At 47.8% G+C, this 26,990-nt stretch overlaps 1 protein-coding gene across 1 annotated transcript; it reads right to left on the bottom strand.

Moving 5' to 3' along the window:
* Positions 1–1,658: 1,658 nt before the first annotated feature.
* LOC123409718 (exocyst complex component EXO70A1-like) lies at positions 1,659–4,267 on the bottom strand. Its single transcript, XM_045102579.1, has one exon. It carries the CDS (start codon positions 3,671–3,673, stop codon positions 1,919–1,921), a length of 1,755 nt encoding a protein of 584 aa, XP_044958514.1. The 5' UTR covers positions 3,674–4,267; the 3' UTR covers positions 1,659–1,918.
* Positions 4,268–26,990: the final 22,723 nt, after the last annotated feature.

The raw sequence follows: 26,990 nt of genomic DNA, 5'->3' as shown, positions 1-26,990 counted from the left end.
CTCCGATCGAGGATACGGTGGGGTTATGTTTGACGTAAGTAGGTGTTCGGGATCATTCATTTGATCAACAGTAGTTGACGTCCGCTATGCATAGATCATCCCCCTCTTTTAATCTTGTACTCGTAAGTTAGCCACCTCATATATGCGTAGTCGCTTGCTGCAGCCTCACTACTTAATCATACCTCTCTCATTAAGCTTTGCTAGTCTTGATACCTTTGGAAATGAGATTGCTGAGTCCCGTGCGACTCACAGATTACTACAACACCAGTTGCAGGTACAGGTAAAGGTTACTTGACGTGAGCGCGTTGATTGTTCATTTGGAGTTGCTTCTTCTTCTTCTTCTTCTTCATCGATCTAGGATGGGTTCCAGGCCGGCAACCTGGGATAGCAAGGATGGACGCCGTTCTTCTTTTCTCGTTTGTTTTCATCCGTAGTCGGACCCTGCTCTTCTTCATGATGATTATGTATTGTAGTGATGTGAATCTGATGTAGCTTATGGCGAGTGTAAGCCAATACCATATATCTCATCTTTTCAGTACATGTACTTGTAACGATATCTATTCTTGCGAAACGACGAGATGCGCTTCTATCCCTAACGAGGCCCTTGTGCCAAATTGAGGATAGGATCGCATCTTGAGCGTTACACGCGTAAACCGCTCCCTATACTCGCCACGCGGCCCTGTGGGCCCCTCCCACCGCCCACTCTTTCCCACGTGAATCACACATCCCTATCTTTTCATTGAACCTAATCCCCTTTCTTCTTTGTGGATTTCTCACGTACAACTCCTCGTCGTGGCCTTGACTTTTTTCCTCTGCTGCCATTGCTGCTGCTATGAGGGACAACCATCAATGTTAGAGGAGGAGACACCGACCATCGTGCCATCGTTGCTGCAACCGGGGAGGAACGACAACCGTCGTTGCTGCCGCACACCCCGCCGGTGCTACAACCCACCACAGAGACGCAGTTGCCGGAGGCGACCAAATCTCACACCGGTGCTGCAACGTAGCTCGTCGCTAGCAGCTTGATTTAGTGTTGCACCCAAGGATGGAGGCATAGCAGCATGGAGGCATAGTTGTTGCAGGCGGCCACATCTCACATCGATGTTGCAACGCAGCTCACCGTCCGCAGCTCGTGCTGGTTCTGCACCCTAGGGATAGAAGGTCGGAGGCGCCGATGCTGCAACGCAGGTCGACGCCAACAGCTCGCATTGGTGCTGCAACACAGCACACAACAAAGAGGAGGTCAGAGGCATTGGTGCTGCAACGCAGCTCGCCGCCGGTGCTGCAATTGTTGCGACCATGCATCTCGTCGGCGACGGAGATGCTCGTGGCGGAGCTGCAATGTAGCGCACGGGGTGTTGCAAGCCCGCGACCCACGGATCTCGCAGTCGGCGAAGCTGCACTACAACATCCAAATGTTTTAATGCGTGACGGAGCGGCAGCTGTGAGCTGGACGGCGATATGTTCGGCAACAACGACATGCACATTGCATTTGCTCCTGCGAGTGTCTAGAGTAGGACGGGGCAAAGACCCAAATTGGTGTGTTGAGAGCATTACAATTGCACGAAGCAGCACAACGTTGACCTATCCAAGAAAAACAAGGAACGGATCTGACGGTTCGCTACCCAACTGATTTTATAAAAAGATCAGTTGGTTGATTTGTAGCAATCCTCTTCAGTTTTATATGTAAATCCGGTGTATTATATATACACTCCTGAATTCGTTTGCTATTTACAGATGTGCCGACCATGGACTTGTACTACCAGTACAGGTGAGCAATGCTTGGCAAGACAAATCATGAATCCGTGCCGCAGTGTATCGTCCGGTGGCTTCCCGAACTCCTTCCCGACAGCAGAGAGCTGCCTCTCAAGAATGTTGCAGTCAGAAGCAGAGCTCCTCTGCTCCGCTCCTCCTATCACTACTTGACCAACTTCTGCACGCCTTCGAAGAAATCCAGCATGTAGTCCTCGAGATCCTCTAGGGTGTACTTGACGTGCTTCGACGCCGAGTGCCGGCTGCCGCCAGACGACGACCCCGTCTGCGGCCTCGGCCGCGACAGGAACGACCGGTACGCCGGGATAAGCCGCTCCGACACGGCGATGCGGAGTTCCTCCCGGAGCTGCGGGTCGATCACTTTCCACGCCGTCTGGTTCCGGTACAGCTCCTCGAACGCCGCGTTGAAGCTCCTCGCCTTGTCCTTGACCGTCGGCGCCGCGCTGCCGCCGTCGTCCCTGAGAAAGGATAGCACGGTGATCCACGACGCCCGGAGGTAGCCCGTCTCGTACTGCCGGATCTGGCCGCGGTGCCGGCGGATCCAGTCGTCGCCGAGGAGCTCCCGGAGCGGGGAATCCATCACCTTCTGCACGATGTAGTACAGGTTGTTCATGAGGAATATGTGCTTCAGGCCGGCATCGTCGTACAGGCACGACTTCTCGTCCATCTTGCGCAGCAGCCCGGTCAGCAGCTCGAGCATGCACCGCCCTGACGGCGTCGATGTAGCGCCGCCGCCGCCGCTGGGGGCTTCGTCGCCGTCGACCGCATCGGCTGTGTCGACGAGGATCATGTCCAGCGTGCTGCGGCAGTCCGCGAGGAGGCCGCAGTAGTTGATCACGTAGCGGTTCATGGGGTGGATCTCTCCGCCCTGCACGGGCCTCCGCGACGACTCGCCCTGGATGGCGCTTCCGAACTCCTCGATCGTGCGCCGCACGGTGGAGCCCAGCCGCGCGGCGACGGCTGAGACCTCGGCGCCGAAGAGCTCGCGCGCGTCTCCCGTGAACAGGGCCTCGAGCTCCGGCGCGACGTCAGCGAGCGCCTCGTACATGCCGAGCGTGCGGTAGAGCTTCTCCGTGGCGCGCGCAGACATGGCGACGGCGTCCGCGAAGCCGAGCAGCTGCAGGACGCAGCCCCTGGAGACGTCGGCAAAGCACTCGTGGCCGAGCTCCTCGTCGGACGCGAAGACCTCGTCGCAGAGCCGCCGCTCGCCGGCGAGGAGGGTCCTGACCACGACCCGGATGGCATGGTTCCACCGCCGCATCTTCTGGTCGAGCACCAGCCATTCCATCCTTAACACCTCCTCGATGGCCACGGGCTCGGCGGCGCCCAGCTGGTGCGCCACGGCCTCCGCGAGGGCGTCGCGGCGGGCGGTGACGTAAACCTGCGCGAGCTCCGGGCCGTAGCCGGCGCGCAGCATGCGGTCCGCGACGCCGCGGACGGAGGCAGCCGCGCGCGGTGAGAGGCGCGGCGACGCGTCGGGCGGCGTGGCCGCGTCGTCGAGGTCGTCCGAGGAGAGCGAGAGGCGCCGCGCGGACGAAGAGCAGAGCAGCGCGCGCGCCTCCTCCTCCAGGCGCGGCATGGCGGCCTGCACGGCCTCGGCCGCGCGGGAGGCGAGGCCGCCCTGGAGCGCGGCCGCGGTGAGGGCGTCGTCGACGGCGTACAGGTAATCGATCATGCCGGACGACGAAGACGACGAGTTGCACCGGCGGATGACGTCCTCCGCGGCCGCGAACGCCTCCTCCTCCTCCTTCTGCTCCTGCTCCCCCTCATCCCTCTCATCGCACCCGTACGCCTCCCCGGTCGCTTGACCCTCCGCCGGAGGGGACGTCGGGAGCAAGCGCGCGTCGTAGATAGACAGCACGCGCATCATGTCATCGGCGGCGTTCTTGGAGACGGCCATCCTCTTCACTATGTCCGTGGGCGGCGCCTCCGAGACCGAGGACGACGCGATCGTCCGATGGAGGAAACAGCAAGAAACCTCGCTGCTGCTTCTGCTGCTGCTTCTGCTTCTTGTTCGGTGGTCTCGTCGCCGATGGAGGTGGCGTGGGAAGACCGGGAGAAAGTATCCGCCACCTACGCCGTGGTTTTAATCGCCTTGTAGTAACGTTGACGCGCGACGGGCCAACCAACCAAACGAAGCACGGTCGCGGTTACCGTGTCAAGCAATTGCCAGATTATCAGCGCGGTTTTTGGACCGCCGCAGAATATTGAGAGGCACGGTTCATACCTGCGCTTGACAGATAAATGTCCCCGTTTCTTTTCTACTTTCTTTCTTTTCGTTTATAAAAGATGAACAACCGATTGTCTGCTTCAGTTGAATAGTAGTACTTGGACGGTTGATCCTCTGTCAGCTTCACGAAAAAGTCAGGATTAACATCATCCCCAATAGTTGCCCTGTTTGTTCTGCACGAAACTGAGATACCGCACTGATTAATTAGAGTAAGAGCATCAGGATTCATTCTTTCTTTAAGACAGCTCTCTCTCTCTCTCTCGCAGAAAAAAAAGGTGTACACAGTTGAATAGCACTCGACCTGATACATCAGTTTCTAATCGGATGGTCGCTCAAACGTGTTCTGGTGTTCATCAACGATATCCTGCGTGGACCGTGGTCAGTCTCTACTATTCTGCACTTGCTTATAGACATTTTGTAGAGATACTTGCTTAGAGAATAGAGACAAGTCAATGCCCGGCGGCCTCCTGGCCCAGTAAGCCGGCACATTTGGCCCACGAACCGCCGAAAAGTCAAGGGGAAAGACTTCTGATCTTTCATAACCGACACAGAAGGTTAGATGAACAATGGCACTTGCCCTGAAAAAGGAATTAAATAATGCTACTGTTCACTAGTCATTGTCATATCGCGAATATCTCGTTATCGTCAAGTCCACATTTGCGTAAATGTACATGATCCCGGCAATCCGATGAAAAAAGATTGAAGAGGCAAACATTCCTGTCTCCATGGACCTTTGCAACGCGGTGCATTGCTTCATCCATGTCTCTTCTCTAGCAACCATCTTGAAAGACAAATCGCTTTCTTTGGCAGTCTAGGCCAAGGAAGCGGGGGCGGCCATGCACAAGCACACGCACACACGCAATTTGGAGAGATAATTGCATCTGTCATCCTGGAAGTTGGCGGCGAGCTCCAATCCAGTCCAGGAAGTTGAGAACTGCTTCGATACTATCCTCATACACGGAAATACGTCACCAATACAGTTCTGGTACTTGGAGTTGCCGTCCCTGCTCTACGCGGCATATACTTATCACGAATACACCGAATGACACGTCACCGCATGGCCCATCCGTCAGTTAAGACCCCACCAGTCAGCTGAGACCCCACCTGTAAGTGCGGACTGGATAAGACTAGGTGAGCCAGTTCGAGGGGGAAAATCCCCAAATCCAACCCGCAACCCCCTCCGGCGATGAGTAGCTCGAGCGTGGAGAGCGAAGACGGCCGAAGTACGGCGGCGGTGGTCGTCGGCGGTGATGGATCCAACCGCAACTTGCTGGATAGGGCTTACCCACACGAGGTTTGGCGTCGTGGTGAGCCCTGTCTCCGTCCAGAGAGGAGTCGTGTCCTGCTGGCACGGACGCCATTGATGGACGCGCTGGAAGCTCGCTACCGCCAGTTCGTTCTTCTGGCCAGTGCGCTTGGAGACGGCGAGGTTGTGACACCGGCGGCTCTCCTGGCCAGCATCAAGGCGTGCTGTGGCATCCTGCCGTCGGAGGTGAGCATCCAGGTAGCGTGCCCCCCGCATGACTTGTGGCTGTTTTTCTCAACGGAGGAGAAGTGTACGCTAGTGCTGCAATCATCAATGAAGTTCAAGTGTTGCAGCCGGTGGATCCAATTTCACCGCTGGGTCAGAGAGATTCGAGCCACTGCGGCTGGTCTGGAGTACAAGCCGAAGTTAAGTTTCGTAGGGCTTCCAGATCAAGCTTGGTCGATGCAGTCAGTTATAGGTGTTCTGAAGGATTTGGGTGGTGACCTGATAGAGATGATACCGCCAAAGAACCGACGGGAGCTGGAGGTAACTGCGTGGTTCCGTGACCCATCGAAAGTGCCCAAGTTGCTGGACGTGGAGATAACGAAGCCTAAGCTTGCGCTGTGTACTGATCCTCCTCCAGAATCTCTTGATGAGTTTGTCGCGCGTGAAGAAGCGTCGTTGTACGGGCCATCCTCGCCGAAGAAGAAGACGCTAGTTTATCCTGTCATTTGTCACTTGAAAGAGGCTGTTGATCGTGGTCCTCTGCTTGCCGAAGACCTGCCGGATGAATGGCTGCCAAACGAAGGGGAGGACCTGACTCGCACACACAAATTCAGCATTGTGCTTGGCAAAATCGACGACAACGTCGATTGATGTATGTTGTAGTTTCTGTAGGCTATCTATGTTGTTCAGTTTATCGTCAATGTAGTGCATCTGGAATGTATTGGTATGTTGTAGTTCCTGTAGTGCTATCTATCTTTTGTGAACCTGGAATGTAATTCACTGATTATGTGCTGGTATGTTGCAATGTGATCATTGTTATGAAAATGAAAATGATTGTTATGACACACAAGAGACAACTTAGTGCATCAAACATGTTCACAAAAGAGACAACCTTAGTGCATCAAACATGTTCACAAAAGAGACAATCTTAGTGCATCTAACAGTTTATATATTACAAGAGGCTAGCAGAACATGTTCACATATTTCTCTTCTCTCTTCATCCACCCCTGAGCTCATCAAACATGTTCACTTTTCTTGGTTTCTTAAAAACTCTCCTCTTTTGACTAGAACTTGTTGCAGTTCTGTTCAGTGTTGGTTGTTGCTGTTGCTGACATGCATTCATCCTCTCCTCCTCAACCATTGCTTATGTAGTTTGTTGTGCCTCCTTATCTATTTGTAGAAAAGATTGTTGTCTATCAAACTCATCTGCTTGATGTATAAGAAACATTGCCTCCTCTGCAGCAAATTTAGTATTGCAAACTCTTCTTTTCTCTGCAGCAATTCTTTCTCTCTCTTGTGCCTTCAATTGTTTTGCCTCTTCCATATCCTTTCTCCTTCTCTCCATTCCTTCTTTCCTTTTGTCTGCCATGGCAAGTTTTTCCTGTAGGGATTTTAGTTTCTTTTCCTCACTAGTTTTCTTCCTCTCTTCTGCAGCAATTCTTTTTTGTTCTAATGCAGCTTGTTTCTTTGCTAAAAGTTCTTGTTTCTTCTTCTCAGCAGACAACTTGATTTTCTCCTCTTCCTCTTTTAATTTTGCAATGGCTGCATCAAATTTGGCCTGATCTGCTATCTCTCTTCTCTTAGCTGCATCTCTTAGCCTTGCTAGTGCAACAACTTCTCTCTTCCTATGTACATCTCCTGTTTTTCTTGCAGTTGTAGGTTCAATTGCAGGCTGTGATAGGTCCTGTTGCTGCTGTATGAAAGCATTTTCTGGCAGTGGCCCTTGCACAATCTCATCTCTCTGCCTTGCCTCTCTCTGCATTTGTAAAGATGTTACTATCTCTGGCTGATAAAATTGTTGTTCATGGTTAATAACCCTTGCTGTTTGAAGATTGATATCCTGCATAGATGCAACAGTTTCTTCATCTGAAGAGGACACATCTGGCTCTGCTCTAACTCTTTGACTTTTAGATAGTTTCTTAGGTTTCAACCCTAACTTCCAGTCCAAGCATCCATTTATGTTATGACCAGCAGTACCACAGTATCCACAATGGATTACTGTACCTGACTTACTGATTTGAACACCTCTTTTCCCCTGTTTCTCTTCAGGTTGTTTTCTCCTATTCCTTGCCCTTCTTCCTTTCTTTTTCTGAAATGGTGGTGGTATGATTTTTCTTCCATTCATCTTTGCCCACTCACTCACATCTTTGCAAGGCATAATAATGTGCTCATATGCCTTGCAATATGTTTCAATTGAATAACAAGAGTTCACCCTTGATTCTGGTGGTATCTTGTCATATCTGAGAGCAGAGACTCCATGAGAACATGGGATACCAGACAAGTCCCATCTTTTGCAGCTACACTTCTCCATTTTTGTGTCCACACTAAATTCCACACCTCTGTCATTTACTACAAACAATCCTTTTCTAGCTGGTGCAGCATGGCAAGTTCTTGCAAATTCAATATTCTTATCCAATTTTTTCTTAATCTTTGGACAAATAGTCCCATGCCACTTCAAACTCTCTTGTTGTTTTCCATAGTTCCTTCCCATATTCTGGCCCTTGATCCTCTGGCACATGCTTATGATTGGCATCTCCCTGGCCTCCAGAATGTACCTATTGAATACTTCACAATTGTTATTTAGTAAGACATCACACTTTGGGAGATCATTTTGGTAAGCCCTAACCCATGTTTTTGGATCCAACTCATCCAGCCAATCATGGGCCTCTTTGCTGAGCACTAACATATGGTTCATATTTTCCCTAAACCTCCCCTCTGTAGTGCTTCTAGCACATTTCCAAAGCTGGTTCTTTAAGGCCTCTCCTTTGAAGTTCTTGTTGAAATTCTGCCATAAATGCCTCACACAGAATCTGTGTGGTGAAAGAGGGAACAATTTCTTTACTGCCTTAATTAAACCCTGCAAACACATTTCAAACATTAGAAACTTACTAAGCACTGTGTGGTGAAAGAGGGAACAATTCCTTTACCTTTTGCTTGTCAGACATGATGGTCCAAAGTTGTGTGTTATTTATGCCAAGATCTTCTTTCAGTGCAGTCAAAAACCACCTCCATGATTTTGTGTCTTCACTTTGCACTACTGCATGAGCCACTGGAAATATGCAATCATTTGAGTCCATCCCAACTGCACTTAATAGAACACCACCATATTGTGTCTTCAAGTGGCAACCATCCAGGAAAATAATAGGTCTACAAGCAAATACGAACCCCCTCTTGCATGCATCAAATGAGAAGTAACATTTCTGAAACTGCCCCTCATCTGAAAGCTCAACAAAGAAAGTACTCCCAGGATTTGATCTCCTCAGCTCATTTGCATAGTCCCACAAAAAGTTGTATTGTTTAATCTCATCTCCATATATAATATCATATGCAATCTTCCTAGCTCTCCCAAGCTTTCCCCTTTTAATTGTCATGTTCCAATCTTCCTGCACAAAACCTTCTAAGGCCTTTAGTGAAATCTTCTCACATGCCCTAATCTTGTCCACATATTTTGAAGCAATGTACCTAGCTGTAAAGGCTGTCACTTGCCACTTCTTCTCACAAGTGTGCTGACCATTGAATGTCTTCACCATCACTGCATCTGTCCTAATGTCCCAAGATACATATAAATACCATGGGCAACCTTTCTCACACTTAGCACAAAGCCTTATTCTGTCATTCTTTGGGAATTTGATGTTCACCCTCTCTTTGCAACTGTACTCTCTCGCTGCTTTCCTCAAAAGCTCCACTGAAGAGAACAATTGGCCTGCATGGAACTTAGGCTCATGCATGTCTGTAGCTGTAAAAGGTTTGAAATTGAATTTTATTTCATCTTCATCAGAATCTGGACCATCCAATTCCTCTTCTTCAGAGTTGCAATCTTCAACCACCTTCTTCCCTTTCTTGTCTTGAACTGGATGCAGCTGCTCCTGCAACAAATCTTCATCCCCATCCTCCAAGTCATAATCAGTGTCAATAATCTCAGGAATATAATCACTGTCACCTGATTCTGAATCTGCATATTGTTCTTCCTCCTCTTCCAACTTCTGTGCTCTTGGTCTCAATCTCATGATGAATTGGTCCCGAGAGATCTCTGCATGACTCTTAATTTCATGAGTTTCATCCACAACACTACAAGATGTGTAGCTTTCATTTTCACTGCTTGGCTTCTTCATGGGACTGAAAACAGTAGGAATTTCTGCTACTGGATTAGCCACAACATCATCCCATTTAGAACCTCCACCAGAAGTATGGCTATCCAAATGATCAAGGTATATCATTTGGAAATTGTGGCCTATATTGATCTGAAGATACATAGCATCTAAGTCAGCATCATTGGACAACAAAGTTTCAGCACCTTCATTAATCTGACAACCAGGGGGCAGCCAATAGATATTAATTCTTCCTTCCTTTTCATACCCCAAGTGCTCAACTATTTCTACAAACATACTGTAGTATGCCAGTTCCACATGACAGTAATCATAACAAACCTTCTTGCCATCCAAATAGCACCTATTCATCCCACTACCAAAGAAAAACCCACCATGAATCACTTCGACAGTGAAATACCCACTCCCCTTCGCTGCAAAACATTCAGTAAAAGCTCAAACCCTAGCACAAATCCTCACGAATGGCAGCAACTCGACATGTACAAATCACATACATTGTGCATTGGACCTAATCGACACAATGCACATTAAGCTCAAACCCTAGGACAAATCCTCATACCGTAGGTTGGAGCCGCCTCGCCGTCGGGCCGCCGTCGAGGGGCCTCCATCATTGACGAACTCCGGCCCACGGGTTGCGGCGCCGTCCATGTCACTTTCTCCACTGCATGAACTATCATCGACATGCCTCCTCGCCGTTCATCCGCCGGCGTGCCTGCTCGCCGTCGTTCGCCTCTCGCGGTGAATCGGGGAAAGGGGATCGAGAACACACAACGAGCTGAGTGGGTGGGGTCTCAACTGACGGGTGGGCCACGCGGTGACGTGTCATACGGGGTATTCGTGATAAGTATATGCCGCGTAGAGCGGGGACTGCAACTCCAAGTACCAGGACCGTATTGGTGACGTATTTCCGTGTATGAGGATCGTATCGAGGCAGTTCTCAACTTCCTGGACTGGATTGGAGCTCGCCGCCAACTTCCAGGATGACAGATGCAATTATCTCCAATTTGGATGGGTGAGTATCTTATGCACGCCACCTTACTTTTGTTTCTACTAGCAAAAGGGCCCGTGCGTTGCAACGGGAGAAAAAAAATACCACACGTTTTTAATTTTTTTATAATTATTTTGATTTATTAAAATAATAAGCTAACTAACTAATGTAGTCAGTCCTATCCTATTTTGTTGATAAATCAACCCGTCCATTGTTAATTCCACCATGATGAGAAATTGAGCGGGACAAGCAAAGCAAAACAAAGAGGCTGCGTGAATTGATCAATGGACTGTTATCTTATTTCACTGATGGGGTAGAGAATGTGGGATCATATGACAAACTAAAGGTGGTGTTCCATTCTCTGTCTCTACAACAATACAATCTTACATTCAATAGATTCATTCATCAGCAAACAAATCCCCACAAAACAAAATTCCTTGCCGGTGCTTGGCACACGGTTGGAGGCATGGGGAGGGGATCTCACCAGATGATGAGTTCCTGCCGGAGGAGGGGATACGATGAGGGGAGCAAGGGTTAGGCGCCTCTATCTGGCCATAAGGAGTCGCCGTTGCCGTGCCATAACCTTGGAGTTCCCCGTGTGAGCCATGGAGGCCCGCCTCCACCTACAAGTACTTCGCTCCGCCGCGCCTCAGCCGTTCTGCATCGAGCAGACGCATCATCCCCAGTCACTGTAGCTGTCGCGTTGATTTGATCTAGAAGCTGTGCTCGAGCGCCGAAACGGGGGCAGCAAGCGTGCAGAGGTACGGCCGCGGAGGCGGGTGGGTTGAGATCGACAACAATGGTGGTTGAGGTCGGCCGCGGCGGCGAGTGGTGTGGCAGCGGCCTGGGCACAGGCCAGGGTGGACCAGGGTCGACGCGATGCGCTCGAGCGCCGCAACGGACGTAGTGAGCGGGGAGAGGTACGACCGCGGAGGCGGGTGGGTTGAGATCGACGGTGGTGGCGGTTGAGGACGGCTGCGGCGGCGAGTGGTGTGGCGACGGCCTGGGCATAGGCCAGGGTGGCCCAGGGTCGATGGGAGGAGGCGATGCGTACGGGTATAATTTTTGCAGCGAATCGTTTTTCCCTTTTGCATTGCAGATAAATGATAGAGCGCGAGTTGAATAACAAAAATTACAGGGGCTTTTTTATAAAAATGTTGCGGTGGGTTTTCCTACGAAAGCAATAGCCTCTTTATTATTAGGTATAGATAAAAATAAAAAATAAAATCCATTAGGTGACGTAAATATAAACATAATCATTTCACACCATCGAATGGAGAAAGACCGGATATTGTTTGGTTATAAACAATAATGGTAATTGTCCCTATCGGCGACATCAACACCTTCAAGAACAATCTTATTACTCAAGTACCGTTCCTTTAATTGAGTTGTTGTTTTATTTACGTTTTTACCTTCATTTAGTTGTTTAGATAAGACCTTTTTATTTATTGTCTTCGCTAGCAACCGACGAATATATTATTTTTATATAACACTCTAGTGTAAATGTAGTGACAAAGTAGCTGCATGGTGGGTAACTATATGTGCAATCACTTCCTATATATGAGATCGACATACTCCACTTACCATGCACTGCAATAGCCCTTGTGCAATTGCAAGCCAATACCTCATAGGCCGAAGTAATTTTAAATATTGAAGCACCATCATACTAACTATAGTTGTTAAGTGGGTTGCACCACCATCCGCTTTCCAATGCTAACTTTGCTCTTTCACTCAAGTCATGAAGAAAATAGCATCCCTAGTCTCGATCAAAGTCGAGATAAGCCCCATTCATTTTTCCTCACCATACACCACTAGACTCCAAGCTCGCCATCGGGAAATTGCAGCTCCCCTCACCAGGGAGTAGCATCACCAGGATCCAGTCAATGAGGAGGATCCATTTAGACGAACGAGCGATTGAAATGTGAAACATGTATAATCAATTTTTGTCATCCAATCTACATTGACCACCACAAGTTTAAGCCACACTTCGTGATAAAAATTTCAATCAGTCGCACCAATCTACTCATCCATATCCTACCAACCTCCTCGACATCATCCCTTGCTTAGCTTTATTGTTTGCCCCATGCACCACGATATGTGCCGCCATCCACAAACGTGAATTACATGTTGCCAACTCCAACAAAACCTCATTGCATCGATGTGAAAGACATTCCTAGTTGAGTTTTTCAAAGTCACTTTATTTGTCACATCCTTGAGAGTTTTGATCAACCAACCACAAGTTAATATGATCTCCGAAAATCCCTCATTGCCTCACGAAACAAATGTCGACCATCGACATTAGCACTGTAGGGGCATGTTAGCCTTTTCACTAGCTCACAACCATCTCCACATTTTTTAGAACTAGTTGCTTCTATAATTATGTTGCCACTCATCGCAACCACTCTCTCTGAACATTATTAGCTTGACCACCACTCTGGCCAAAGTCACGACCATAATAAACAAGTAGTAAGTACGATGTGCACCCTTTCGTTTTGTGAGAACCAAATGATTAGGGTTTGCTCTGCCTCTTACCACCTTCACCCCAGACTGCCTCGCGTGTTGTGGACTTAGGGACATGGAGGCATGGTGGATCTTGAACCTCGTCGACGGGAGGGCTTTGTTTTCAGGGTTTTTAAAGTTTTGTCAGACTTTTTGTCGTGCTCAAAAAAGGCGAGGCGGCGACGTCGATCCAAAGATGGAATAAGGCTCTACTCGTCTATCCCATGTTCCGATGGTGCTTCTAGCATCACTTGAGGGTGTGTGGAGGTTCTCTCCGGCAGAACTCGCATGATTCGGTGGCGTTTGTCTTTGGTGGATCACCTTGGATTTGGTCCTCGTTCGTTTGTGTTTTTGCATCAACATGCTGGATCCTTTCGATCTACACTTCTCTTCATTAATAACGATTGTTGTTCTGGTGCGCTGATCCTGTAGGGCCTTAATATTTTGTTTGAGTTATACAAAGATAATTGAACAATATTGGCAAACTGATGTATAAGCTAATTCATTTATCTTGCCTATTCATCGGAGGGATGATAAGACGAGGGATGACAGGAACTGGTGGCAGTGCCATCACCCTCTTAGAGGTCGTCAATCTGTATGAGATTACGTGGAAGAGAGTTGTTGGACTGTTGTAGAAATACCGAGACTTCTATACCACTACATAGTGTACGAGTTTTGAATTGTAACTAAAGCATCAATCCTAGCCATTGGTCTCCATTATCTAACGGTTGAGGCTTGAAGGATTCAAGGTGAACAGTAGCACGCAACTACTTCTGCTGGGTTCTGGAACCATCGCTTCACAACTGCTGCCTGCTCTGTCATTTTGCATTGTCAGGCTGAGACCTAAATACCAGAGTCCACATATGCATGGTCTGGTCTAGGAGGAGGAAGGTAAAAACATAAGTAAACAATTTATGGGGTCCATCACATACATCTGCCTTTGTTTTCCGGAAATTTCTGGGTGTCACTAGGCTAGGGGAGTTGCATCATATACCAAGTTTCTACTACATAATTTATGCATGCATACATTTCATTGTAAAGTGTTGCATACCCATTTTTTTCTTTTACAAAAATCATAAAGATAATATTGTTAAGACGTGAAATGCACGTGCATACATACTATATATAATGGCGTGGGGCATTTTGTATAAGCGTGGAGGGCACGGAAAAAAGCAACCATCTTGAAAATTTAGTTTTGGTGGCCTGCGTGCCCGTGCCCATGCGCTACCACGAGCTTTTGAAATATCTTGCTGGATTTATAAAAATATAATGCATGTTAAATCTCACATGTAGAGACAATGTAACACATGCACAATTGGGTAGTAATTGAAGTCCACACACTTACAATGTAAATTAATAACAAAAAGGAAAATTGATGATATATACATAGGGAGTAGTGATCCAACTAAAATTTATTACAAATTAATAAGATTTACTTGATGCGCTTAAGAAATTCTCGCACAATATTAGAAAGGTTATTTTCAGTTTCATTTGCACTATGTTTGAGCAAGTATGGTAAAAATTGTCTCCTCAAATCATTTCCATCTCGCACAAGCAAACATATGTACTTAGCACGAATAATTCACGTCAAATGTCTTAAAACGTGTAACATAGAATACTCACCGTGCAAACCGATTTCATCCGTTCTTTACCGTTCCACCAGCGCATAAAATGAAAAACAAACTAACTGGACACATCCTTGTAATTTCCCAAATTAATATTATATTAAGTATAGTGATAACAAACATAAATCAATACTCACACGGAGAAATGTCGTGCGACCCATGCCCCCACCATTCCCTCCCGACGTCGGCCACCACACCCCTCGTCCTTGCGTGTTGTCGCCTCCTCCGGCTTGCTTGCCGCTGGACTTCATCCTGTAGGTGGTCCCTGCAGGCACGTCATCGTTGCCAGTGTATTTGGGCGCCAGATCTAGGTCACCGATCCGATCGTCGCCGCCCCATGGCTAGTCCCTGGGCGATGTGCCGGAGAAAATGGTGTCGAAGACGTCGCCTGAACTACAGGGCGCCCAACCGCGGGTTGCATCCATCATCGTTGTCTCGCCGTCTCACGGCCATGGCGCCTCGTCCTCTTCTTGCAACGGCTCTCTGGCGGATGCGGGGCATGATGCAGATACGTTCGGTGTGGGATGGCAGTTCGTGTGCTCCCAACGTAGCCCATGCCTCCTGACTCCTCCTGCATCGGCCTCTACTCTGCGCCCCTACCCGCTTGGTTGCACAGGAGATGTTGTTGATGCCTCATCCTGGGTCACCGTGCTTTGGTTTGCCGGGATTCCTTCAGGTGCTCCTACTTCCTCCAACCCGGCCACCGTGCCCGCGGATGCACCAATGCGTGGCACCCGCTCAGCTCCCTCAAGATCCTGCTGTGGCCTGGTACAGCTCCCCCCATGGCTGCCCTAGCTCCCCGGCCACCTACTCATGGTTGGCATGCTCCTCCACAAGCCCAAATGGCCACTTTGTTAGCATGGCTTCAACTCAGAGACGTCGCCCTGTAGAGGGAAGGTCCTGCTGCTACGGATGTGATGTGTCAAGCGCCACGTGATGACTGTTTGGCTCGTCGGGGCACAGTCTCATGCCTCTTGCAAGGCCGTGGAAGAGGTCCTTGCGTCCTCTATCAGCATCGGTATTGTCGAAATCAGGGTCGTCCGCCAATTTGTGGGTAATGCCATCGTCTATCGTGATGTGGAGAATACCCGTGATGTTTCCCCGTCCAAGCGAATGCATGCTTCAACCGTGTCGGAGGATGATCCTACTACATGTGACGCTCTCCGCACTTGCTCTCCAACCAGGACCGCGCTCTCCTCACTGTCTTCATCTGCATCACGGCCTCCAGGACTATAGGCTTCTCCACTGACGTGCTCCACTCCACAGACGTCGCCCTTCATCACCGATGCTTGCCGTACGCCATGCAGCATGGCGACTGATGATGCTTGTTCCCCTGCTACCGATATGGTCATTGTGTCCGCTACGCCGCCCCAGACTCCTACTCCATTACCGACTATGCAACTCACCCCTATGCGTCAGGTGATGGTTCATGAAGAGCAGGAGCTGTCGACTGGGTTTGAAACTCTGTTTCGGTCGCACCAGGAGGCGACCTGGATCTTGTCTAACTCATTGCCCGCACAACTAAAATCTTCACCACACATCGTCATGCACATCACATCAGTCGGTTCACATGGTGTCACATCTGCATGTTCACTCCCTCTCTTCTCACACATTCTATCTAACTCATTTCACTCGTTTTGATAACATATTTCACTCGTTTCAGTATCATATTTCACACATTTCACTCATTTCATCGTTTCAATAACATATTTCACTCGTTTCAGTAACATATTTCACTCGTTTTAATTTCACATATTTCATTTGTTTTGATAACAAATTTCACTCGTTTCAATATCATATTTCACACATTTCACTCATTTCATCATTTCAATAATAGATTTCAGTCATTTCAAAAATTAATTCCATTTCATTTGGTCATTTCACTCGTTTTCCATAACTAATTTCACTTGTTTCAAATAAAAAAATTCACTCATTTCACTCGTTTCAATAACGGATTTCACTCATCTAAAAATTCAAAGTAGTTGAAATATATTCAATACTAGCCTTATTCTAAAGGTCTTTGCGCCATGATTATAGTGAATTAATTTATTTTGGAATCAGAATATTGGTTTAGAAGATATAAATGATTTAAGTTAGGAAAGGTGAAATAAAATGGATAGATTTGTTTGAGAGTGAGAAGTGAGAAGAGAAAGAGTGGACATGCAGATGTGATGTGCATGGCGATGTGTGGCGGAGATTTGGGTTCTGCGTGCAATGAGTTAGGCATAGCCATATTCGGCTAGGAGGCCATCTTGGGCACCCCTCCAACACTGCAAGGGAAACAACCAGGTCAACATAGAAAGACCATGGCTGGGATATCTACTCACCAGGAAGGGGTTGCTTTCTCACTACGGTGCTCCGGTGCTAGGCTACGGGCAAGTGGGCACACGCGAATCGTTCCAGTTCACAAGAAAGCACAAAATATGGTGTGTCGCAACTTAGGACTTGTCAAAGATGCGTAAGATATGACCGCAGCGGCTCTGACTGAGCTTGAGGAGCAGTTCAAGGAAGAAATCCCCAGCACGGTGCTGGCTGCATTTGTGTGCCCTCTTGAAGCTAGGCGATGCCCAGGCCATGGCAATCGAAGATGCTATAATTGCCCAGGGAGGGACCAATGCTCCTAACCATGAAGAAGAGGTGGCAGCCACTGTCGCTTGATGCCTGGTGGCTTAGTATGTTGGTGCTGATTTAGTGAACTATGTTAACACGACTTATGTATCCTAGAGGCTCCTCGATGAGGAGATTAGTGTACCTAGTTCGGGTTTGCAAGCCATTGTCTAGTGATGGTGGTTACACCTTTTGCCTTTTGTTTTCTTTGATGGCATTCTGCCATTGTGACAAGGGCGTAAGACTGTTCAATTATGCTAGAACAATCCATCAACTTTCTGTGTTGGAACTTGAGGGCCCTCAAATGTCCAAATCGATGCACTACTGTACACGAAACAATTGCAACAACTACATGCCAGATTGTGTGCCTCCAAGAGACTAAACTTCATGATATTGACCGCTTCACATCTTATCTTGGTGGCCACCGGCTAAAACATTTTTGCTTAAAGGTTGATTACTGGCACCCGTGGAGGGATCCTGATGCTTTGGGACGATAGTTATGTCCACGTATCCAATGTTGTCACCTCTAAGTTCTGCCTTTCAGCGGACGTGGTCTTCCTCAACTCCGACTCTAGATTCAAGATAACTATTATCTATGGGCCTACCGTGCACTCCAGAAAAGACAATTTCTTTGCGGGTCTCCTTGCCCAAAAGCCGTCAGCTCGCTATAAGTGGTTTGTCTTGGGGAATTTCAACCAAATATACCATGCACGAGACAAGAACAAGCGTAACATAAAGCATAGCCGCATCAACCGCTTCTATGCCACCCTCCAGGTGTGTGAGCTAAAAGGAATACATCTTTAGAAAAGAAGATTCACTTGGAGAAATGAGCGGGTGAACCTTATGCTTTGCAAGGTTGACTCCTACTTCTAAAATGCTGACTGGGACATCTAGTTTGACACCCATGTGCTACATGCGCTCTCCGACCACTGCCCTTTACTCCTCGTAGACGATCGAGGGCTTCGTAGGCCTCGGAGCTTCAAGTTTGAGAACTTTGGTGGTCCATCCCGGCTTTCTCTGAGTTTATCGCGAATGCTTGGGTTGTGCACACTGGTCATACTGAGCCCTATCAAATCCTTTTTCACAAGCTCAAGAGAGTTGGCCTGAGATTGTTGGAGTGGAGTAGAAATTAGTGTTCCAAGCCCAAATTGCACCTACATGTTGTGTTGTTGGTTATCCTCGGGCTTGACGTTGCTCAGGAGTCACGGACTTTATCTGCTATGGAGGTGGACCTAAGAGCAAGACTAAAAAGAAGGGTTATTATCTTTGCGGTCCTTGAGCGCACAAGAAAGAAGAAATGTGCCCGTGATGTCTACTACGCAACCTTCTCCTTGTAGACGTTGTTGAGCCTCCAAGTGCAGAGGTTTGTAGGACAGTAGCAATTTTCCCTCAAGTGGGTGACCTAAGGTTTATCAATCCGTGGGAGGCGTAGGATGAAGATGGTCTCTCTCAAGCAACCCTGCAACCAAATAACAAAGAGTCTCTTTTGTCCCCAACACACCCAATACAATGGTAAGTTGTATAGGTGCACTAGTTCGGCGAAGAGATGGTGATACAAGTGCAATATGGATGGTAGATATAGGTTCTTGTAATCTGAAATTACAAAAACAACAAGGTAACAAATGGTAAAAGTGAGCACGAACGGTATTGCAATGCGTGGAAACAAGGCCTAGGGTTCATACTTTCACTAGTGAAGTTCTCTCAACAATGATAACATAATTGGGTCACATAACTAGCCCTCAACATGCAACAAAGAGTCACTCCAAAGTCACTAATAGCGGGGAACAAACGAAGAGATTATTGTCGGGTACGAAACCACCACAAAGTTATTCTTTCTGATCGATCTATTCAAGAGTCCGTAGTAAAATAACACGAAGCTATTCTTTTCGTTCGATCCATCATAGAGTTCGTACTAGAATAACACCTTAAGATACATATCAACCAAGACCCTAATGTCACCTAGATACTCCATTGTCACCTCAAGTATCCGTGGGCATGATTATACGATATGCATCACATAATCTCAGAATCATCTATTCAACCAACACATAGAACTTCAAAGAGTGCCCCAAAGTTTCTACCGGAGAGTCAAAACGTGTGCCAACCCCTATGCATAGGTTCCCAATGTCACAAACCCGCAAGTTGATCACCAAAACATACATCGAGTACTCACATGAATCAAACGTGTGCCAACCCATATGCATAGGTTCCCAATGTCACAAACCCGCAAGTTGATCACAGCAGATAGACACATGCAAGACATACATCAAGTGTTCTCAAAGACTCAATCCGATAAGATAACTCCAAAGGGGAAACTCAATTCATTACAAGAGGGAGAGGGGGAAGAACATCATAAGATCCAACTATAGTAGCAAAGCCCATGGTACATCGAGATCAAGACATCTCAAGAACATGAGAGAGAGAGAGAGATCAAACACATAGCTACTGGTACATACCCTCATCCCCGAGGGAGAACTACTCCCTCCTCGTCATGGGGACCGCCGGGATGATGAAGATGGCCACCGGAGATGGATTCCCCCTCCGGCAGGGTGCTGGAACGGGCTCCATATTGGTTTTTGGTGGCTACAAAGGCTTGCGGCGGCGGAACTCCCGATCTAGATTTCTTTTTGGGGGTTTCTGAATTTATAGGAATCTATGGCGGTGGAATTACGTTGGTTGGGCCCAGAGGAGGTCACAAGCCTGGTAGGCGCCGCCTAGGGGGGTGGTGGCGGCTTCAGGGCTTGTGACTCCCTCGTGGCTCTTCTGGCCTTCTTCCAAAGCTTCGGGGGTCTCTTTTGGTCAAAAAAAATCATCGTAAAGTTTCATTCCATTTGGACTCCGTCTGAAAAAGGGTCAAAAACACGGAAAAAACAGAAACTATCACTTGGCACTGAGTTAATAGGTTAGTCCCAAAAAAGATATAAAATAGCATATTCATGCATATAAAACATCCAAAGTTGACAAGATAATAGCATGGAACCATCAAAAATTATAGATATGTTGGAGACATATCAGCCCACTCAAACAATCTCAAGGCGGGAGATGCTAATAACAAATACTTTCACCTTATGGTGAATGCGATAGGGAGGAAAAACCATATTCATCGCCTTAAGCACAATAATGGTTGGGTTGCAAACCACGAGCAAAAAGAGAAAATCATTCATGACTACTTCACCGAGGCCAATGGAAGAGGGGGCGCTCGAACCAAGGACTTCAATTGGGAGAACCTTGAATTAGAGGAGTTAGATCTTCATGTCCTTGATGAACGTTTGACCATGGAAGAGGTGTGGAATTCCATCAAACAAATGCCTAGTGACAAAGTGTGACAGCCCGATGCCGACGTTCTAGAAGCTTCCCCTTTTCTTTCCGTTTTCGTCGTGTGGGTATTTTCAGTTGCCGCATCATCATCGCATCATGCGCATCATCAGCATTGCATCGGCATCTCCGTTGCCGCCCGTTTTCAAACTTGCATTCGTTAGTAGTTGCCGGTTCACGCCGTTGTCCGTTCTGAGCCCGACTGCACTTGCACGCGCCCGCGGCACTATCGAAACCCTGTTCTTAAAGTGTGTTTAAAAATCTCTATGATCGAGGTGAAACTTGGCACGCGGTCGCGATTAGATATAGCTAGGCCACCTGTCGAATTTCGTCGCGATCGGAGACCGTCTGGTACCCGAACGGTCGCCCGTAGCGGCACCATCTTCGATTATTTGTCGGACGTCTGTCGGTGTTTCTAAAACCGTGCCGCGCAGCCCGTTTCCCCCCTCGTCTTCAGGAAACCCCTCTACACGGCCGCGTACCCTTACCCGCGTTCGGAATCGTCCGAATCCGACCCCGCGGTTGGATCCGGATCGCGATTCCGGTTAACCGAGCCCCCGTTTGTCTATATATAGACCCTCCTATCATTTTGGGTCAGCCTACCACCATCTACCTCGGGATCTGCACCAAACCCTAATCCCCTCACTCTCTCTCCCCTGTTGCCCACCTCCAGCCGCCGCGGCCCGCCCGAGCCCGCGCGCGGCCCGCCCGAGCCCATCTCGGCCCGAGCCTGCCACGCCTCCTCTGCTCCCAGCGGGCTCGCCCCGTGTGCCGCCGACCTCTGTCGCCAGCAGCCGGCAGGAGGTTCCCCGGAGACGGGACCGCCTCCAGTGACCCGAGCCGTAGCTCCTCGTCGCCGTTCGTCGTCTCCCACGTCCCCGCCGTCCTCCCGGAGCGCCGCCTCCCGCTGCTGTACGTGCTCGCTGCCGGAGCGCCGTCCTCTGTCGCCGGCGCCTGTCTCCTCCGCCTTAGGAAGCCGCCCCAGCCCGGATCCGGCCAGATCCGGCCGGCTCCGCCTCCTCCCGTCGCCATAACCCCCTGCAGTGCCGCCTCCCGCCGGTGGCCAAGCTCCTGTGCCGCCTTGGTTCGACGTCAGATCGAGGGAGGCAACCGCCCGACCGAGCAGCTCCCGCGTGGGCCTCCTCCCTTCCGCCTGGGCCTCGCCCCGGCCCAGCTCGTGCGACCTTGGCACCCCTCAGTCGGCCCAGCTGGGCCTTGCCCAGCGCCAGGCGCACCCCGAGGCCCAGTCGCACCAGAGTCGGCCTGAGTGCCTCGGCCTCCTTCTCTCCGGCCGACCAGGCCAGATCCGGCCCAAAGGTGAGCCCTGCCTTATCCCACACCCTTGGCGTAGCTTAGTTTTGCTGCGCCCCTTGTTCGGCCCGATAGACATTTAGTTTTATTTTTCCTTTTCGGTTTAGTTAATTTCAGGTTTAGCTAATTATTTTAAACGCCCGTAACTTTTGTTCCGTTAGTCGGATCGAGGTGATCTTTATATCGTTTTGGTGTAGAATTTCACGTAGAATATGATTTTGAGACTTGCATATTTATTTGACGCCGTTTAGAGTGCCTAATGCGTGGATTTACGTGTTGTCTCCATAAGTAGGTGCCCGCATTTATTTTCCTCGCGTGTTTGTTTTGCTCGTACGTCGTAGATAAAATGTCCATGCTCTAGGGAGCTATTTTCCATGTAGTTTAGAGCGGTCAAGTGTATTTTTGCATGTAGGGATTGCCCGTTAGATTAATTTTTGTGTCTAGGTTTATTTCTCCGGCATTATTATGTGGCGTTATTTTGTGTTGCAAACCCCACATATTATATATGTTTTCGGGGTAGAAAAATCCCATGGATTTTTTTGTGCAATTAGTTTTAGCTTTTAAGGAAGTTAGTTCGCGAGATATTTTGCCGTGATGCCCTTTTGTTTAATTCGTAGAATTTTTTACGTGCCTCGTTTGCATTAGTTGTCAACTAGGGAGTTGATCTTGGATGTTTTTTATAGCCTCTGGTATTTTTAGTTGCAATAGAAATGCATGTTTATGTGTTGTTTGACTGCCCTCAAGTTGCTTGAATAGTGCTGTTTCAGAGGAGCTGAAATATTTCTAAGTCTGGAATCTGTTATATTTTGTTGCTGTCTTGTCTTGCTTGCATCTTTAGATCTGTAGCTCTTTTGAGGTTGGTCCAATGGAGTTAGTAGTTCCCCTTATGTTTCTCTAGCATGCTGTTAAGTTTCATGCCATTTGGAGTCCTGTAGCTATAGGTTTTGCTGCTGTCAATATTGCTTCAGGCTGAAAACTGCACTTTGACGAGGTGTTATTTTCACTAAGTCTGAAATAGTGCGTGAGATGCCATTTCGTGTCTTCTTTTCCTAGTGCTCTTTGCTGCCATGCTAGTTGTTGTTAGCTGTTCGTAGAAGTGCTTCTTGCCCTCTTCCGTGCCATGCCTTGCTTGAGCTTATCGGAGTTGGGTAGCCGAAGTTGTGAGGCGTTGAATATGCTATGTGGCTGTTTTTGGCAGATTGTAGTGTTTTCTTGTTTTGCTCGTAGTTTTTGATCCGTGGCTCCGTTTTGATCGTGCCCTACTTGAAACTTGCTTAGAATCTTGTGTAGTTTCATTTTTCTCTTGCTGGTTGGTTGTGTTGATGTGCTCGTGGCCGCCGTTGCACACATTTTGCATTCATGCCATCATATCTTGCGGTGTTTGTATCTTTTGATCCGTAGCTCCGTTGGAGATGTTCTTTACATGTAGATTGCTTTCCTTGACGCGTAGAAGTACGTGAACCTATTTTTTTGCTGTTTAACAACTAATTAAATGCATTAGATCAGATCTGGACAGAATTGTAAATTAACCTGTGAGGTCGTCTCGGAGGTGCTATATGTCATTTCCGACCTCACTTAAAATGCCTAGATAGGTAGTTTAATTTCCGCTTTACCTCTTGCATGTTTGACAACATTAATATTGTCGTGTAGATAACCGGGAGTGAGCTAAATGATTAACGTGGAGTTTCGTCAATATGCAACTCGTGCATATTGAACTTCACTTAATGTGTAGTGTTTGATTGTGTGATTTGTCATGCCGTGACTTGCATGTATTCAGTAGCTCATGCATCATATGTGTCGTGCATCGTGTGGTGAATTCCGTGTGTTGATTTGTGTTTCCGATTTGCTTCGTCTCGTTAGAGTTCCGCAGCGTGCCGGATTGTGAGGACCCGTTCGACTACGTCGGTTCGTCTGCTTCACGGAGGCATTCTTCTTCCAAGCGGGATCTCAGGCAAGATGATCTTTTCCCCAGATACCATTACTATCATTGCCTTGCTAGTTTGTCGCTTCTATCGTTTATGTCTCGTTGCCTACCACCTGTTAAATTCAGCCTCTCAACAATGCCATGAAACCTTCAACCTGTTCAACCTAGCAAACCATTGATTGGCCATGTTACTGCTTGCTTAACCCTGTTGTTAGCGTTGCTAGTTGCAGGTGCAGTTGCTTCCATGTGAAACATGGGTTCCTTGTTATATCACCATATTAAATGCTAATTAATTTTATGCACCTATATACTTGGTAAAAGGTGGAAGGCTCGGCCTTTCTAGCCTGGTGTTTTGTTCCACCTTTGCCCCCTTAGTTTCGGCTATCGGTGTTATGTTCCATAAACGAGCGCTCCTAACACGATCGGGGTTGTTATGGGGACCCCCTTGATAATTCGTTTTAGATTAAGGCTGGTCTGGCAAGGCCCAACTTTGGTACTACATTTGCCTAATCACCTAATAAAATTGCATAGGGACCCGCCGGCACCCGCGGACTATTTTAATCAACCTCCGGGCCAGTGCTCCTCATGAGTGTTGGTCCAAAACTAGAGCCGTTTGCGGGGCCAACCCGGGGCAACTCGGGAGATTTCTATCAGGCCACCGTACGCTGTGCTTATCCGTCGTGTCCTGAGAACGAGGTACGCGACTCCTATCGGGATCGTCGACACGTCGGGCGGCCTTGCTGGATTAGTTTTACCTTTAACGAGATATCTTGTGCATCGGGATTCCGGTGATGCTTTGGGTAATCTCAGAGTTGAGGTTTTCCACTAGGGAATCCGACGAGATCGTGAGCTTCGTGATTGAGGATTTCTATGCGGCTTGTGGTAATTTGTGATGGACTAGTTGGAGCACCCCTGCAGATTTAAATCTTTCGAAAAGCCGTGCCCGCGGTTATGTGGCAACGTGGAAACTTTTTTTAACACTGGTTCTAGATAACTTGAAGTTAATTAATTAAAACTTGCCAACTGTGTGCGTAACCGTGACTGTCTCTTTCGTGAGTTCCTTCTCCGATCGAGGACACGGTGGGGTTATGTCTGACGTAGGTAGGTGTTCAGGATCATTCATTTGATCATCTGTAGTTCACGTCCGCTATGCGTAGATCTTCCCCCTCTTACTTCTTGTACTCGTAAGTTAGCCACCAAATAATGCTTAGCCGCTGCTGCAACCTCACCACTTAACCAAATCTCACCCATTAAGCTTTGCTAGTCTTGATACCTTTGGAAATGAGATTGCTGAGTCCCCTGTGGCTCACAGATTACTACAACACCAGTTGCAGGTGCAGGTAAAGGTTACTTGACGCGAGCGCGTTGATTGTTCATTTGGAGTTGCTTCATCTTCTTCTTCTTCATCGATCTAGGATGGGTTCCAGGCCGGCAGCCTGGGATAGCAAGGATGGACGTCGTTCTTCTTTTGTCGTTTGTTTTCGTCCGTAGTCGGACCCTGCTCTTACTCTTGATGATCATGTAATTTACTGATGTGACTCTGATGTAGCTTGTGGCGAGTGTAAGCCAACTCTTTTCATATATCTCTCCTTTTCAGTACATGTACTTGTAACGATATCCATTCTTGCGACACGACGAGATGCGCTTCTATCCCTGACGAGGCTCCCGTGCCAAATTGAGGATAGGGTCGCATCTTGGGCGTGACAAGTTGGTATCAGAGCAAGGACCGACCTAGGAGCCCCCTTGATTGATCGAACTTGGCCGAATCGAGTCTAGTGAAAAACTATTTGAGTCTTAGTTATATATCAGAGAGTAGGATTCTTTTTTCTCCTCTTCTATGCTCTGGTGAGGAATCTTGACGTAATAATTTACTCTACTCCTCTTCTCACTCAAAATTTTATTTAGGATCACGCGGGTATTCTTGGGATCTATATGATGCCGATGTGACGGAGTTCTGTCTTGGTGCCTCCTGTCTGACTTGATCTTCTTCCGGGGAGTTGAGCTCCAGGGGATTCTTGAGCACATCGTTATCATTCAGATTTCTTAGTATCTCAGAACGAAGGATGTTCGTAATTGCTTCAATACTAGTGGTGGCGAGATAACCCCGATGTCCCCAGTACTGGTGCAGATTGTTCGGGAGTACTACCATACTTTGTATCGTTGTGATCACGAGGGTCTGTTGTAGATGAAGGTCCGAGATTCTGGTCGTGTGTTGACGGATGTGATACAGGTGACGGGTTAGTATAGGAGTTGTGTGATATTACTCCTTGTATCCGTGTACCAGATTGCATGACCAGATATTTCGGGAATTCATAGGTGGGAATTCAAGTAGTTTCTTATAGGACATTCTTCCAACAAATAAATGATGTTAGGTTGGGGTTCGACATCTAGTGGATTCGTTTGTTCACGGTCGACTTACAGTAGTACACGTTGTGTCTTAAAGAGTCCTTGTAGCTTGCTACGACTCGGGGACGCTTTATATGTCAGGTGCACTACCTTGCACTTGATGGCTACTGTAAATCGTGCCCGTGCGATCCTGTCCACGAAAATATCGAACGGAAATCTTTCTCATGAGTTTGTTCTGGCTTGTTTCGTAAGCCTCATCCCTTTGTTTTGTTGAATATGGTAATTCGTGTTGCTTCGATGTCAAGTGGTGATTTTAGATCTTTTCTAAGAGGTGTTCTCATATTTTTATGAGAGTATTAATTCCTTGCTCTATCAGATCGTCTTATCAATTCTTTTGAACCGGAGTCATCGTATCAATTCCATTCAACCGGTGTGCTTCTCTGCAACTGAATCCAATCCTCTCCAATTTTGCAAGATCATTTTCTCTTTATTTTGGAGTTCATCTCATCTGTCCCATGTTGTCTTTGTTTTTCCCACCCTCCCGCCCTTTTTCTCAGTGATTCAATTTTCATCCAAGAGTTTCCTTTTCATTGTGCTTCCGCTGTCTGTTCTTTCTCTCTTACCCGGTGAATTTAATTCAGTTGTCCGTGTTCTTCATATCCTTTTCATCCTTGTAATTCTTTCCTATGTTGGAGATTCTTTCAGCCTATCTTGGTTATTCATCCCTCTCTTTTCTTCCAGAGTGTTGAAGATATCTCGGAAGTTTCGTGTTTTCAATTCTTTTAACTATTTCGA

This window comes from Hordeum vulgare, chromosome 7H (genome assembly GCF_904849725.1).
Source record: "Hordeum vulgare subsp. vulgare chromosome 7H, MorexV3_pseudomolecules_assembly, whole genome shotgun sequence".
Taxonomy (NCBI): domain Eukaryota; kingdom Viridiplantae; phylum Streptophyta; class Magnoliopsida; order Poales; family Poaceae; genus Hordeum; species Hordeum vulgare.
Note: the sequence above shows the minus strand (reverse complement) of the source record. Positions and strands in the feature narration are given on the sequence as shown.

Coding starts and splice junctions, on each gene's coding strand:
- LOC123409718 (XM_045102579.1), bottom strand. CDS start 3,673: ATGGCCGTCTCCAAGAACGCCGCCGATGACATGATGCGCGTGCTGTCT.